This window comes from Porites lutea, chromosome 7 (genome assembly GCF_958299795.1).
Source record: "Porites lutea chromosome 7, jaPorLute2.1, whole genome shotgun sequence".
NCBI classification, from domain to species: domain Eukaryota; kingdom Metazoa; phylum Cnidaria; class Anthozoa; order Scleractinia; family Poritidae; genus Porites; species Porites lutea.
In genome coordinates, this window is record NC_133207.1 from 6,213,215 (window position 1) to 6,228,602 (window position 15,388).

The following is a 15,388-nucleotide window of genomic DNA, read 5'->3' on the forward strand; positions in this document are numbered from 1 at the left end:
AGTTTTATTATTAAGTACGGCTGGTTTGAAGAGTCTACTAAGAGTGGTTTAGGATCCCCGACTGAAATAAAACTCTGTTAAAAACTGTCTGCAGAAGGGAGAAAAACTTAAGAGTTAAACAATGACGCCAATAAAGATGAAATGAATTTTCGAAGAGCAGTTACACTTCGTAGCGGAAGAACGGTGAAAGCCAAGTCAAAGTTCTTCTAAGTTGCAAGGGAAGGTTAAATGGCATTGCTTTTTAGTACTATCCGCCATCATTCGTCATCATCAGTTTTCCTCACATACATTATATATTCAGCTGACTTCTGTTACTTAGTAACGGCACAGGAAAGAACGGGAAACGCGAGACAATGATACACGCGAAGGAGAGCACCTCGCGTGTTTCCCTCGCGCGCAACATTCTTTATTGAGCCCATCATGATATCGACATGATACTTCCCAGCGCCTGCTTCGCAGGCTACTCGATCTCTGCACTGGCTGTGCAGGAGGCTCAAAAAGCAAAAAATCGACCGTACTATCAACTCTACAGACAGCAGCATTCTGAACAGGCCTGGCCATCCGCTGAGTCCGTTTACTTCGAAGATTTCCGTGAAACGTGAACACGGAAGTTTCATCACCGTGAGCTTTGCTTTTCGAAAAGGCCGTGATGCGTGCGTAGGACCCGGCTTACCTAGAGACCTCAGATTGCCATCATTTGGTTGTTTGACAATGATATATTATGAGATAGGCAGCAAACGTTCCTCTGGGAATTAAAAATGACAACGGAGGACGAATTATGTAACGCAGGCTACTATCTGGTCACGCACGTGTGTCACGCCACGTTGTCAAATTATTCAAAAGAAGTCCATCTGTCAAAACTTCCAATATCGCATGTACTTGTCATCAAAACCTCATAAAAGGTTTCGTCCAATTTTCAGAGAATATGGCGCCTGTTGCAGCGAGTTTTATCTTCGTTATCGCGGGTAAGATAGCATCTTTTGACCTTCAAAGCCCCACTTTATTAACTTTAATATTCGTTGATTACCGAACTCTCGGAGTTATTCTATTGTCTACGTGCTGAAAGCAGCACCGTGAAAAGAATGATGATCTATGTTTCTGTCGCGTCGACTACAAGGTTTTCTGAGCGATTACGGCACTTTATTAGGCAATTTATGAACGAATATTGAAGTCTTCCTAAGATCTGTAATTTCAAATTATCGTATTCCTTCCTGTTGAACGCATGGTGCTTGTTTTTTATTTCTCCGCTGAAGAAAATAGTCATGCATACGTATGACCAGGCTGGTATGCATTGATCTCTCCCTGTTCATTTGTTTCTGGCCTTATTTCAGCATTTGATTTTGCGAAAATTGCTTAAAATAGTCACTGCTAAGCCTTATTTGTATTGATCTTATTTCTTAGACGGCAATGACGAATATTCTTTCGCTTTACATTCGAAATGAATAGTGTTTACATTTGCCCGAGCGATGCATTTCAAGTTCGATTATGGTTATGAGTTGAAGGGATCCTTTTGTTCATGAACCTGGTAATTTTGGAGCATTGAGTGGGCTTTTTGTTACTCAATTCATACTTGATGGCTCGTAGTTTATGGTAAACAGTAAGGTACTTCACATCTCTGACTATTTGTAAAGGAAAAAGACATTTATGAAGTGCCTTTCACAAATGTACTACCAAAGGGCATGTGGATTGAAATAGGCTTATGATACTTGTATCGCGTGCTATCGCGTGTTCAAAAGTACTCAGCAAACCAGTAGGCATAGTACAAAGTATATCTTATGGAAGCTAGTATTTGGTTGATTTAAAATCTCGACAAGCTTAGGTTTTTATTATCCAGTCCTTTTTACAAGTAACGAAACAGATTGGAAATCTGAGAAAAAGCCGGGGGAAAAAGACAGACTTATTTTAGTACGCACAATAAGTAGATGTTCAAGCGTATTCGTTGACTGATGTGCCGTCACTCGAATATGCCTCGTAGTTAAGTCGAACTGGAAACTGTTAATTTTAAAATTGTCGAGCAAAGGGAGCGCGCGAAGAGGAATGTGGCTGGATTAATGTTTTGGAACTTTGCCATGTCACACAATTCACCCACAGGTTACCCAAGTTCTTCAAGTTTTAAGTTAGTGTCACGTTGAGTGTTGCAATAGCCATATGCCTATTAATAAAGCAAATTAATCGTACACTTTTGTGTAGGGAATAAATTAGAAGGAAACGTTACACTTAATGACTTTTAATAAGAACTGCTTATCCAAAGTCCACAGTTGGTAATTTCTTTACATATATCTATGGTACAGTTCCTTCTTCTGCAAAAGCCTGGGCTAAATTTTATAAATAAATTTTATACAGGACTACTGAAAACCTAAGGCAGAGGAGGCTCAAGAGCATTTCCAGTTCAAACTTTTATTTTAACTAATTAAACAACTAGGACTACTCTGAAGGGTAGTAGGACATATAAATCAGGTTTTATTCATTGACACTCCATTACTGACTTTTTTGAGTAGGACATTTTATTTGCACGGAGGAGAAATGAAATTAAAAAAAAGACATGAAATTTGGCAGACCTACTCACCGCTTAAAGACGAATAAGTCTTGTCTTGGACCTGGTGAGATCTCCTATGGAAATAATTATTGGGAAGATGACTTCATCAAATTTGAGGCTGGTCGTTTTTTTTTGTTGGAAAAACTGATTCTGAAGGTGGGCCCAAGACTACATCAATGTGTTTTGTCATGATAACTTACAATGATCTCACTGAGTTTTTGTCAATGATATTTCCAAATGGTAAAAGAAAAAAATGCAAAGTTCTTGAAGTTAAGTTTGCCTGGAGGTGAAAATTTTTTACATCTTTAGAAAGTTGGAAGTATAAATAACCAAAGTAAAGAATTAAAGTTAATACACATGCAGAAGAAATATTTTATTTTATTTTTTGAAAAGAGGCCATTTTTGCCGGTGTAGGTACTAAGTCCTCTCTCTTTGTGTCCCTGGGTAACCAGTGGGAAAACAAAACTCAAGAAAAAAGGTTAAGTGGATAAGATGACAGACAGTTAAATGTGTGACACAAGAAAGCACGGGATGTTCAACTGATCATCTTTCAGAGCAATAATAAATGGAGTAAAGCATAAACCAGTCCTTAGTCTTATTAGGCTTTAGTTATCGATGGAATGAAATTTTCCACCTTGAAAGGAAAAAAGAAGAAAGCAGTGGCAGATCTAGGGGGAGGGTCCAACCCCCCCCCCCCCCACCCCCTTTCAGACCTGACTCTTGTTTAAGACTGAAATTCTCACATCGACAGGATCTTGTATCATTTTTTTTTAACTGGCTGATTTTTAATGAAATGCGCGTTGCATTTGTATATAGGTAATAGGATGATTTGTCATGATATTTGACATAAATACCACAAGTGATATTTCAAAATTGTTATGAGTAATTTCACGAGCCGTTAAGCGAGTGAAGTTTGAGACAATTTTGAAATATCACGAGTGGTATTTATGGCTAATATCACGTACAAATCATGCTATTATTTGTTTATACTACTGCCTGCGAAAGGTTTGTAATTTTCACACGTAGGTATTTCAAAATTAAGCTGAAATACCACTGCTCTAAGCCAATCAAATTACAGAAACTTCTCATGTATTAGTATAATGCCACTAAACTAAATTCCAGGGATATTCAGAAATGCAATTTTTTGTGGATACCCTCCTATGATCTGGACCCCCCCCAATCAAAAATTCCTGGATCCGCCCCTTGAAAGTAATATTACTTCGTGTGATGTGCTGCTTTGTGAGAATCCCGGATGCTCATTAGCTGATTGGAGGATGTTATTGGCCTATAATACGCGATTTTCGTTCATCTCGATTTATCAATGAGTTCTTGTACCTATTTGTTACCGTTTTATCAACTTTATGCAGAAGTTTCAAGTAATATATTTAGCGTGAGACGTAGTGTTTCATCACCAGATGTAACACCGATTTCCAAACACTCATTGAACATCAGTTTCCTTTGTATTTTCTTTATGAATTATTAATGCGAAGTCACCTTTTTAAGGGCGCGACTGTTAGTGACGTTTTCGCCACCTCGCCGTAGTGGTATCTTTAATTCTACATCTTAAACCCGTTACTGTTACCCAACTAGGAGACTAAATAATGGAGGTGGCTGAATTACGAACAATAAGTCGACAGGGTAACCGCTAGCCTGCGTTGCAGTCCGGCCACGCATTGTCTAGACCATTGGTATAGTCCATCTGCGAATTTATGTACAAAAGCTCTCTCCTCCGCAGAGGCACCCGCTGGGTACCCCAATAAAATACAGTCTATCGGGCCGATAATTTGAACCCTCGCTAACTCGAACCTCACGCTAACTCGAACCCAATTCGATTTCCTTAATACGTTTACTGTAATTTTACCCTCGCGGTAACTCGAACCCTCGATAACTCGAACCTTCCACTAACTCGAAGTAATTTTTGTTTCCCCTCAGATCATTTCTATACAATTTTACCCCCGATAATTCGAACCATGTTTTGAGCGCTTAAAAAGTCGGGAGAAAACAGTGTACTAGCGTCCGAAACATTGAATTTTGAATTTCCCATTGACGTGTTGTAGGCGTACAGTTTACTGTTTTCTGTCATAAATCTAACGTGAACAGCTTTACTTCTCAAAACAGTAAAAACGCATGCTCTATTTGGGCTATATTTTGTTACTTTACGTTCTGATTTACAATCTAGAGGTATCTTTCAATTGTCAGCTAACATTTCTACAAGTAAATGTGATTAAAATGTTCACTGTACGGTAAACAATGGTTTTTTTTCTTACTTCTGGCTATTTTCTTTGAGCTCCCGATAACTTGAACTCCCGATTACTCAAAGTTTTTTCAATTTCCCTTGATGGTTCGAGTTATCGGGAGTCGACTGTAGCAACAAGGCCCCCATACTGGGGTTCATTGATCTTTTAGACTGCGCGTATTTAAGCCGGGGCTGAAAAGTAACTTTTACCGCGGTTAATAAAAACAGGCAAGTTAGCCTTTTGAAACAAGAAACGATTGGCATTATTTTTAACTGAGACTTTTCAAGTGTAATTTTGCAATAAGGGTGACGCGTAAAGAGGTTTGACTGTGCTTATTTTATACGTTTTTATTTGGTCTCCACTAAATTGACCCTTAGATCGTGTTCTCATGACATCACGGCGGCCATATTGGTGCACCAATTTGTACTCATTTAGAAATCTTCTTTTGTTCCAAGGAATTTGCCCAGTTGTTGACCATTTGATAAGCTGAGTCGCAGACGCAATTTAACCCTGGTTAGTAACGTCTGTGAAGCAGTGTCGAAGTCCTTGTTCTGGGTCCCAACAGACTCAACTAATTACCGGAAATGCGTTTCGAATTTCCTTTCATTCTGATTGGCAAATCGACAATGGCTTTTTTCAACATACCAATCATGGCGCGTACTCAAATCCTGGTACACAGGTGGGCGCCCAGAACAAAGATTTCGGCGCTGTTTCGCAGACGGACTTAACCAGAGTTTAGTTTTGTCTGGGGCGCAGGCTAACCATTTGAGTGAACATGTATGATCTGTTGAGTTTCTGTCTATTCATATTTAATGCTTATTTATTTCCGGGTTCATTCTTCAGGTTTGTTAGTACAAGTAAGTGGGACAAATGTTGGCGACTGCAACGTTACCTACTTCATATCCCAAGGGTATGAATGCCAGGGGCAAATGATATCAAATCTCAAGAATAATCCGAGCACAAACTGTAGGTACGTCTGTGATAGTTAAAATGGAATCCAGTTTACCAAAATCCAACAACAACAACAACTTTATTCAACTTTATATTTTTTATGATATGTTGTCCCAACAGAAGAATCTCCATTCTACGAACTTTATTCAAATCTTTCAATTATACGTAAAAGGGCAATGCTTTATGCCCGTAATTAGCTGAAGAGCTAGTTGAGACGGGCAGAAGAGAAAAGAAATTCTTCTCCATGTCTCCGGAAATTTTAACATCTAAACTTTCAAACAGTTCTAAACAAAAGTATTTTTCGAGAAAGTTGCAATACTTCCTCAACACGCTGATTCCGGATATTTTTGAAAACGAAGACTGCGGCGACTACAAAGGATTGACGTGATTTAGTCAGAGCCGCCCTTTTCCCTCCTTCTCCAAAAAATCAAAAGGAGGCTTACAGGGTGCGTCTTTCTCAGCCGTCGTGTGATTGTCGTTCTTTCATTGGGTATATAAAACTTGAATTTCTGATAAGCGGCGGGTCTCTTGCGTTCCATTCAAGAGTTTCTTTTCCATCATCATGTCCCCATTTTTCCGCAGGGGGTACTCCCTTAAATGTCCTATACGGAGATGTGCCGCTGGACAGGGTATGGTTTTTTGACCTCTCTATCCTAAACAGGATATATGATTTTACGCCAGTCTGTCCTCAGCAGGGTATATAATTTTGCGCCAGTCTGTCCTAAACAGGGTATATAATTTTGCGCCAGTCTATCCTAAACAGGGTATATAATTTTGCGCCAGTCTTTCCTAAACAGGGTATATAATTTTGCCCCAGTCTGTCCTAAACAGGGTATATAATTTTGCACCAGTCTGTCCTAAACAGGATGTATAATTTTGGGCCAGTCCGTCCTAAACAGCGTATATAATTTTGTCCTAGCCTGTCCTAAACAGGTATGTAATTTAGTGCGAGTCTATCCTAATTATAAACAGGATGAAATTTGTTTGTGCTCAAAGTATACAAAACCAATGAATAAAACGTGACTTTGCTCTATTACAATTGCCAATCTAACATGGCTTAAAAACAAGACGGCATACATTTTGTCCTTTGTCTTAAACAGGGTAATAAAATTGAGGGCGTTGCCCTAAACAGGGTATGCATTTGAGATTTTTTTTCTTAAACAGGGTCAGGGTTTCAAACTCTCAGCGGCTAACCTATACCCAATTATTGGTCGAGCACCCCCCCCCCCCCCCCTCCCGGGCCCATTTTTAGCATTATAACCCTTCACGTCTTTGCCGTATTTTCTCATAGCTTAGCGAATTTATGTTCTTGTCATAGTTACGAGTATGAAAACGAAAAAACTTGTATGAAGAATCATATAGCCGGCTGCTTAACAGGAAACTTGGGCGTATTGATCGATCCCGTGACGTCACTCCTAATCCACCAAGTCTATCACTGTGGGGACTTGAAGTACAAGCCCTCTTACATCAATGATCGTATTCTCGATCTGATTAAGTGCAGTCAGAATGCGTTCATGGACACAGACTTTTGCTGGAGATATTTTCGTGAAAAGCTCAACGCTAACCGAAGTGACCCGTCGTTATGTGGGTAAGGAAAACTATGTCTTTGTAACGCGTAATTTATCAAGTACCGTAAAATTAATCCTCTATTAAGCCCCACGGGGGGCTTATTTATCCAAAGCCCCTTTGAGGGGGGCTTAATAAAGACGGGGGGCTTATTTTAGAGGGGGTTTATTTAATATAGAAGAGACGATGGTATCAGTTCTCCATAAAAATACTAGAATACATAGTGGAAAAGCTCAAGTACAAGAATTTTTAGGTCATGCAGCCGAGGAGCAAATCAGTCCACACGAAGTTTTACAGTCGTGATTGATTAATACAGCCTATAATTTATTAGGGAAGAATAATTAGAGGAGGGGACCGGGAGCTTACTAGATAGGAGGCCTTATTAACTTTCCTCCCCTGAAAAAAGGGGGGGGGTGGGTTATTAAAGGGAGGGGGCTTAATAGGGATTTACGGTAAGTCTTGTTCTAATATTTGTTTGTTTGTTTTCACTCCATGGGTGTGAATGCAGTCGTCTCACAGGATTGAGAGGGGTGTATTCGAAGGGGATCAATAAAGGTTTCTGGGACACTTACCACCTACCCCTCCCCTAACTCAACGTTAACATTTGCGTCTCACTTGGGGCAACATGTTGGGTTGGGGGAGGGGTAGGTGAGCAGTTTCCCAGAAACCTTAACTGATCCTTCGAAGGCTACACATGTGCTTGACTGACTAAAAGAGGTTGTATAGAGATTAAAATATAAGGACCAGTGACCTTTATTTCGCTTGAGCCATATAATCATTGTCAACATGTTTTGTTAAATAGAGGATATTACATGGCCGCGCGGAAATACGAAATTTCTCTTCTCGTGTTGAAAAATATTTCACAAGTGAGCGCAGCGAACGAGTGAAATATTTTTTCAACACGAGAAGAGAAATTTCGTATCTCCTAGCGGCCATGTAATGTTCTATTTATTATATAAACACCAATAAACTACCAAACCATTTCACTTTAATAGTTTTTTGGTGTGAAAAGGCGATTTATTATGTAGCCATAGCAACGGTGATATTTTGACATGTGAAGATAACATGTTATTTTCACACGTGACGATATCAAGTTTTGGCGCGAAAGCTCACCTGGTATTTCATTGGTGTTTATATAATAATGGTATGCATTTCATGAAGTTATCAAGACTGAAGTGGGTACTTACCATTTGCTTGGGATAAACGGTTATTCCGGTTCGAAAATTAAATGGCTCGGGCGACTCCGCGGTTTGGAGACCTTGGGAAAAAATGGGCTATGATTTGAGGCGATGCAATGTTTTCCACTTTTTTTAGTCTGTCCAGCTGTTTTGGATAAACTTCGCAGCGATTCATTCTTCCGCCTCGTCAACTTTTATAGTTTCTTGTTTAGGAACAAGATTTGCACCCGGATGATAGGTTCTGTTAGTAGTAAATTTGTCTTGTAATTCCATTCTGTAAGACTATTGTAGCTTTAGCTTGTTTTTTTCTGTAATTCTTATTTATCCACATAGTTTATTTAGGTTACTTTACAATATCATCTGTTATGACTGCTGTAACCTTTCCTCTCCGCCTGCTTCGTCTAGCTTTTTGCTATGATTTTCGGGCGGAGATAGCAAAATGATGAGTATGAAAATAAAGCATAGCGTGTTTGAAATGGTAAGCACCCCTGGAAGTCTTTGAAATCCTCTTTGTCAAGCCTGTTTGTTTAGCATCATGTTTTGAGTTCCGGGCAACCTGGTCTAGAAAGTTGTTAATTCAAGTTAATGTCGTGTAACATACTAATCCTTTTATCTATCCTTTTTTTTTCAGGGAGTATGCTGTGGCTAAAGAATGCATACTAGAAAAAGCCAAAGCAAATTGCCAAATCTGTCAAGAATTTACAAGAGATACTTTCAATCCGTTTTGTCCCAATAACACAGACCCAGAAATGCACCTTTATGGTATGTCACCAGCTCCCTATTGTTGTGTTTAAGAATAGTTTAGGCGTTTTTCTCTTGCTAGAATTTAAAGTTGTTGATTGCTTTTTAATTTCCTGACGCATTATTACGTATACAAGGAACGCGCGATGTAAAGGACGTCCGCAGGTACCCATAGAGAGGCCCACAGATAGATATTTGCAGGAGCAACAGTCGTTAGTGGTTCGTTCCCCTTACTATGCACATATTTATTAGGGAGATTACGCATCGACAACGGCGACTGCACCGAAAGCATCACTTTTACCATGAATTCGCGTTTTTTTTAAACATTTGTTGTTGTTTTGCTTAATAAAACTAATGCTTTTTTGACGCTCTCGTTGCCGTCGCCGTCGTCGTTGCTAAAGCTCCCTGTTATTAAAACAGCAACAACAACTTTATTGTATCTGAAATAGTTAACGAATATTGAATTAAAGTAAACTGAAAGGAACATATAAAATATTTCACGCAACCCGCAGTTAGCTTTAGCTATTCGAGGCGAGAGGTGAAGTGGAAAAGAACGAAAAATAAGAAAATAAGTTTATTTGACTGGAATTTATGTTGCATTTATTAGGATGTGAAGAAATCAAGAAACCCTTGACATGCTCCCCCTATACAGTCTACAAGGTCGCCAGAGATTGTGAGAAAAACCTCTTAAAAGCCTTCCTGGTCGACAAAGGAAAACCAGATTGTGGGTTAGAGCTACGTATTAGTTTGTTCTTTAGTCTTTTAAATGCTTCAGTACGGCCAATTAACTCTTGAGGTGTTTCGATATAGTTTTTCAGAGGCCATACCGATATTTTTCAATCGCTTTGAAAGTGCTTTTATCCTTGTCTGATCAACACCGATGATTGACTATAGATTGAAATTTATTTATCGCGAGAACGAAAATACACCAAAATTACCTGTTATCGAAATATGATATTAAGCAGCATTCTGACGCTACTTAAGAATAATTTTAGTCATTTATAACGTTTTTATTAAATAATATATGACGGCTATTGAAACATTTAAGTTTTGAAATATATTTTCGTTTTAGTCGAAATCAAACATATAAAATTTTTCACTTCTTGCGGAGATTGTTTGCCAAACACCAAACTTTAAGTTCCTAGTGTTGGATTTTCAGTAGCTGGTCTAGATCAAACAAAATTCGGCTTTTATCAGTTTCAAAGTTTTTTGTTTATTGTTGTCATAGTAATATCGATTTTACTTAAAACTACATTTTCACAAATTTCAGTCCATAGCCAATTACTGGTGAAAATTTTATAGCGATCAGACAAGAAAAAAAACACTTTTCAGGCGATTGAAAAATATCGGTATGGCCTCTGAAAAACTGTATCGAAACGCCTTAAAAGACCGATTAACACGATTCATGCGCAAATACTAATTGGCACGAAACATTCACCGGCCAAACGGTTGAAAGCAAACTTAAACCCTTGTGAAATTGGAATTATTTGCTTGGCCGTTTGCTTATCTTTGTTTTTTCACTGGCATCTTTGGCTTTCACGTCACCAACTTGTGGTTTGGCGGGGCGCCTTGAATCTTGTACGCCGGATCAATAGCCGGGGAGGGGGGGGGGGGGGGTAGGTACTCCCTTACAAGAGACTAATGGGGATGTGCCGCTCGATGGGGTCGCATTTTCATGACTGGAGTGACTATAATGGGGTCGCATTTTCAATGGAGTCACTAGAATGGGGTCGCAGATTTTTGGTGTAAGTAGGGATTCAAAATGGGAAGATTCTCGGTTGAAAAGATCAGAAAGTTGTTATTTACTAAGTTTAAAAGGAAACTGGCTTTGACCGCATTACATTCCGTTCTTGAAACCACAACTTAAATATTAACCAGTTACTCAATAGCAGAAAACCACGGCTCCAGAACAAAGTCCACCGAAACATCACTGCTACGGCATTTACTTTTCTACTGGATTGTTACCGTCCATCCAAGATAATTTTTGGATGACCTTTTTCAGAAAGGATTGACAAGGTAGATGCATAAATAGAAAGTGACTAAGCTGGGATCGCGAAAATTACATTTTCCAAAAAGGGAGTAGGATGGAGTCTATAATTGGCCAAAAAATAGACTGAAATGGGGTAGGGGCTCTGAGAGGCCCGCGGCACCAACCCAGCAAACATTAACCCAAGTTCCCTCCCCCCCCCCCCCCCGCCGGGGCTCAATAGTCGTATTGGGTAGTCCACGTAAAACTGACATATTTTGTGGTTGCTTTCTTCCGCTTAGTTTTGTTAGGATTAGTTTTGTAAGCTAAAAGTAACATTTACAGTGTATGGTGGTAATTTAAACATGGTTTTTTCTATATTTTAACTTGCATATGTCACATTAAGAGCAACGTACACAGCACTGAAAAACTGCCTCGATGAACAGTTAACCCGAATGTGCAAAAATGACACTAAAAACCCGCGGGCGGCGAGCAGTGTACGAAAGGCTGTATTAGCAGTTCTGCGCGGACACAGATTTTTTTGTGAACCTCCAGTGAATCTGCGAGCAGTTGACCTTGACTATAAAGCGAGACCTCTGTATCCATGCAGTGAAGAGTTTTTGAATGAGATGGAAAAATGTGCTACACCTATGAGGAAGGAATTCAAGTCACCAGACAGCACTTTTACTAAATTATGCAGGTATTTCTACATAATAATAATTAGGCAGGTATTTGTACATAATAATAATAATTATAACTTTATTTTACCAGTGTCAATGTATTTAGCTTAACAGTTGGCTAATTGAGGACACTTTTCTAAGGGCCTGTTTACATGGAGTTGGGGACCCCGGTCTAGTGGGGTTGGTTCCTTTTGTTTTCACGCTCTGGGGGACACAAACCAAAAGAAACCTACCCCACTAGACCGGGGTCCCCGACTCCATGTAAACAGGGTCTTAGAGAGGTAATAGCATAATTTGTGGTGATATTAGCTATACGTAATTTCACGAGATGTTATTAGGCGAGTGAAATTAGAGACAATTCTGAAATATGACGAGTGGTATTTATGCCAAATATCACGTCCAAATCATGCTATTATTTGTTAGCACTACTACCCGCAAAGTTTTGTAATTTTCACATGTAGGTATTTCAAATTACCCTGACATACCATATACAACAATTCTACTTTGTGCGCAATTGCAGTCCATTTCTACTTCCCCAGAAATTATCTGTGGCCTCAAAGATACCAAGACGCAAGCCATTTAACTGCGTCCAGTTTGGTCCAGCTTACCGATACAGCGGCCATATTGAATTTATTAGATTTAAGGAGTATTATGTGATTCCCAGGGGGCACTCGCTCAGTATTTACGGGCGCTTTTCAGCCAAAAAGAGAGCTTTAATGTATAATTCTCGGGAAAAAGGCGATCACTATTACATCCAAACACGGCACAACGATCTTTTTTTCCCATTACAATCTTTTTCTAGAAAAATTTATAGAAAAATTGGCCCGTAAGGCTCGCGTAAATACTGATGCGGGTATTAGCCATTTCGGAGTTGCGTAGGGAACTGGGGCGAGTTTCAAATTTCAACTAATCGATAAATTGACACTATCATACAAAAGGTCATGTTGAGATTGGTCATTTGACCAAGTTTGGTGCTCTAAAGTTGAACAGGGATCAAGTTATGACTCTTGAAACATGATTAAAGATCCATACAGACGTCAGGAGCCGATCAATAGTAATCGGCTCCTGCAAAAGTCTATAATTTTGTGACAGCGTCCCCCAAAACCTTATAAACTCTTTAAAATTTTTCAGTTTTTCTTTTAAACTGTATAATTCGTCATGCATCTACTACTTGGAAGGAACTAATTCGAAAATCACTGTGTTTGCCCAGGAATATCACAGAAATCGTGAAAAAAAATAAGAGTTTATAAGGTTTTGAAGGACGCTGTCACAAAATTACAGAGGTTTGTATGGCTCTTTAACCACGTTTCAAGAGTCATAACTTGATCCCTGTTCAACCTTAGTGCACCAAACTTGGTCAAATGACCAATCTCAACATGACCTTTTATATGGTGGTGTCAGTTTATCGACAAGTGTAAATTTGAAGCTCGCCCCGATTCCCTACGCAACTCCGAAATGGCCAATATCGGATCGTGTTCATGTCCCCTGAGTATCCCATGATACTCCTTAAATCCAATTGATCACGGGTCACGTGGCACTTCCCTGTAGCCTATAATGTAGGGTGGAACCTCCAAAATCTCTGGGACCCAGGGATGGAGGATCTCCGTAAAAAACTTTGTTCAATCATATTTCCCACGCGGCACGACCAATCGGAAGCACTACCCAGATCTGGGTAGTGACGCGTCATCAGTATGGGATTTTTTGCTCTAATTTCTCAGACGTCATTTGGCGGGAAAACCAGTGGTAGCGTCGCCAAATGTCGGCGCGTTTCTCAGCCTAGCATCCGCCAAAGTACACTCGTTTTCTGCTCGTTAGATTATCAGTTACAAGATTTTCAGCTGTAGTTTTGAATCAGTTTTGTCGAATACTTCCCTCGTGGTTAAAGAGATCCCTTGTCACTTTCTAATCAACTTAATGCCATTGTTTGTTTTTCTTTTTTCCTATTTTTTAGACGTTTTAGAACGGCTGTAGACTGCTCCAGTGATGCGCAGAAATCTTATTGCACATTCGATAAAAAGACCGGAGACGTTATCCAATATCCTTACACCACGTTCTGCACAGATGGAAACCAAATGGGAGGAAGTACCACAAAGTCAATTGCAACATCTTTCTCAGCAAGTAGGAGCCGATTACTGTCAGCAAGCCTTTATTTTATTGCCTTTGTAATATGCTTAACGTTTCCTCTTGGTGATCGCTAAGCATTTATAAAAACAGCAGAAGCTCGTCTCTTGTGTGCGCATGACTTGGGTAGTTAACACACAAAAACAACGACGGTTCTTATGCCATGCTTTACCATTAATCCCATTAGATTTATGCCAATTTTATAAAATATACGTCACTTTTCGTTACCTAATTTACCATAGTCATTTACCACACAAAGAACAGATCGATTGATTCTACATATTTTGGAAGTATTAGTCTGCTCCAAGTTGATTTTTTTTGTCGGTGTAACTAAATAATTCACCTTTGAAATGCCGAGTTTGTTGTTGAGTTTTATTTTTTCTTCGTGGACTGGAGATTTCTTCATGTATACCTTGCATTAAATGCAGTTTAACAAACAGTTATGGTTAATCCCTTTCTACCTTCTTCCCAACCCAGGTATACTTGGCCTAACCAAGCAATGTGTTCAGTTGGTGCGCGTTTATTCAAGGCATAAGTAATATGTAAAATAACAGCGAAAGTAAGGTAACAAAAGCTGGGCTGGGTTGTTCAAAGCAGGGTTAAGATAACCCAGGGTTAGTGTAAAATTTCAATTCAGATATGAAAGCTTAAAAAGCAAATTAAGTTGTCCACAATTTGTTGATTTGATGCTCTAAAGAGAGTCGAGAAAATAATCCTGAAAAATGCTTTCGAACAAAAGAAATAGAAACCTGGGTTAAAATTTAACCCTGGGTTAGCGCTAATCGGCCTTCGAACAACTGGGCCCTAAATTTTTAACACCAATTTCCGTTCCAATCATGCAGTCATTTCAACAATATTAAATTGAAAGTCATCAACTTGCTTTTGGTAGGGTTCGGTACTTGTTAGTATCCTTGCTCTGATTTGCGGCGCTGGTCGTTGAGAAGGAAATTTTCATGTTTTACTTTCCCTCGCCCTTTCAATGAGTTCAAACTTCGGTTTTCATATAAACTTTTCCTCAGCTAGTGTAAAACTTTAGCTGGCGTATTGTATCGCGCGAGAATGAATGATCGCGCGAGAATGATCTGAATGGAGAATGACTAAGATGCGACAACTCATTAATCAACTCTTAATCGATATAATTCGTATCCGCTGCCCGCGAAAATCTCTCCGCCCTCAACGCTCGCTTTACGTGAGCACAGTGATCCAGCCAGCAACATAACTAGCAAAACGTAAAACCAACCGCCGCATCTTTTTGTAAACAACCAGACCTCAGTAATGTTAAGTGAAGATCAGGGCAAAAAAATAACTCAGTAGCACTGTCAGGTTTGTCACACCAAACGTTTTGCTGTCCTCTTGGTGACGTCCTTTTACGTTAGCTCACTACTACATCATCGATTGCGGCAAATCTTTTA

At 39.4% G+C, this 15,388-nt stretch overlaps 1 protein-coding gene across 1 annotated transcript; it reads left to right on the plus strand.

Moving 5' to 3' along the window:
- The first annotated feature begins 832 nt into the window (after positions 1–832).
- On the plus strand, positions 833–14,415 carry LOC140942852 (uncharacterized). Its single transcript, XM_073391864.1, has 7 exons — positions 833–965; positions 5,617–5,743; positions 7,043–7,312; positions 9,100–9,230; positions 9,817–9,937; positions 11,582–11,875; positions 13,807–14,415. The coding sequence occupies exons 1-7, from the start codon at positions 926–928 to the stop codon at positions 14,051–14,053; spliced, it is 1,230 nt and encodes a 409-aa protein (XP_073247965.1). The 5' UTR covers positions 833–925; the 3' UTR covers positions 14,054–14,415.
- Positions 14,416–15,388: the final 973 nt, after the last annotated feature.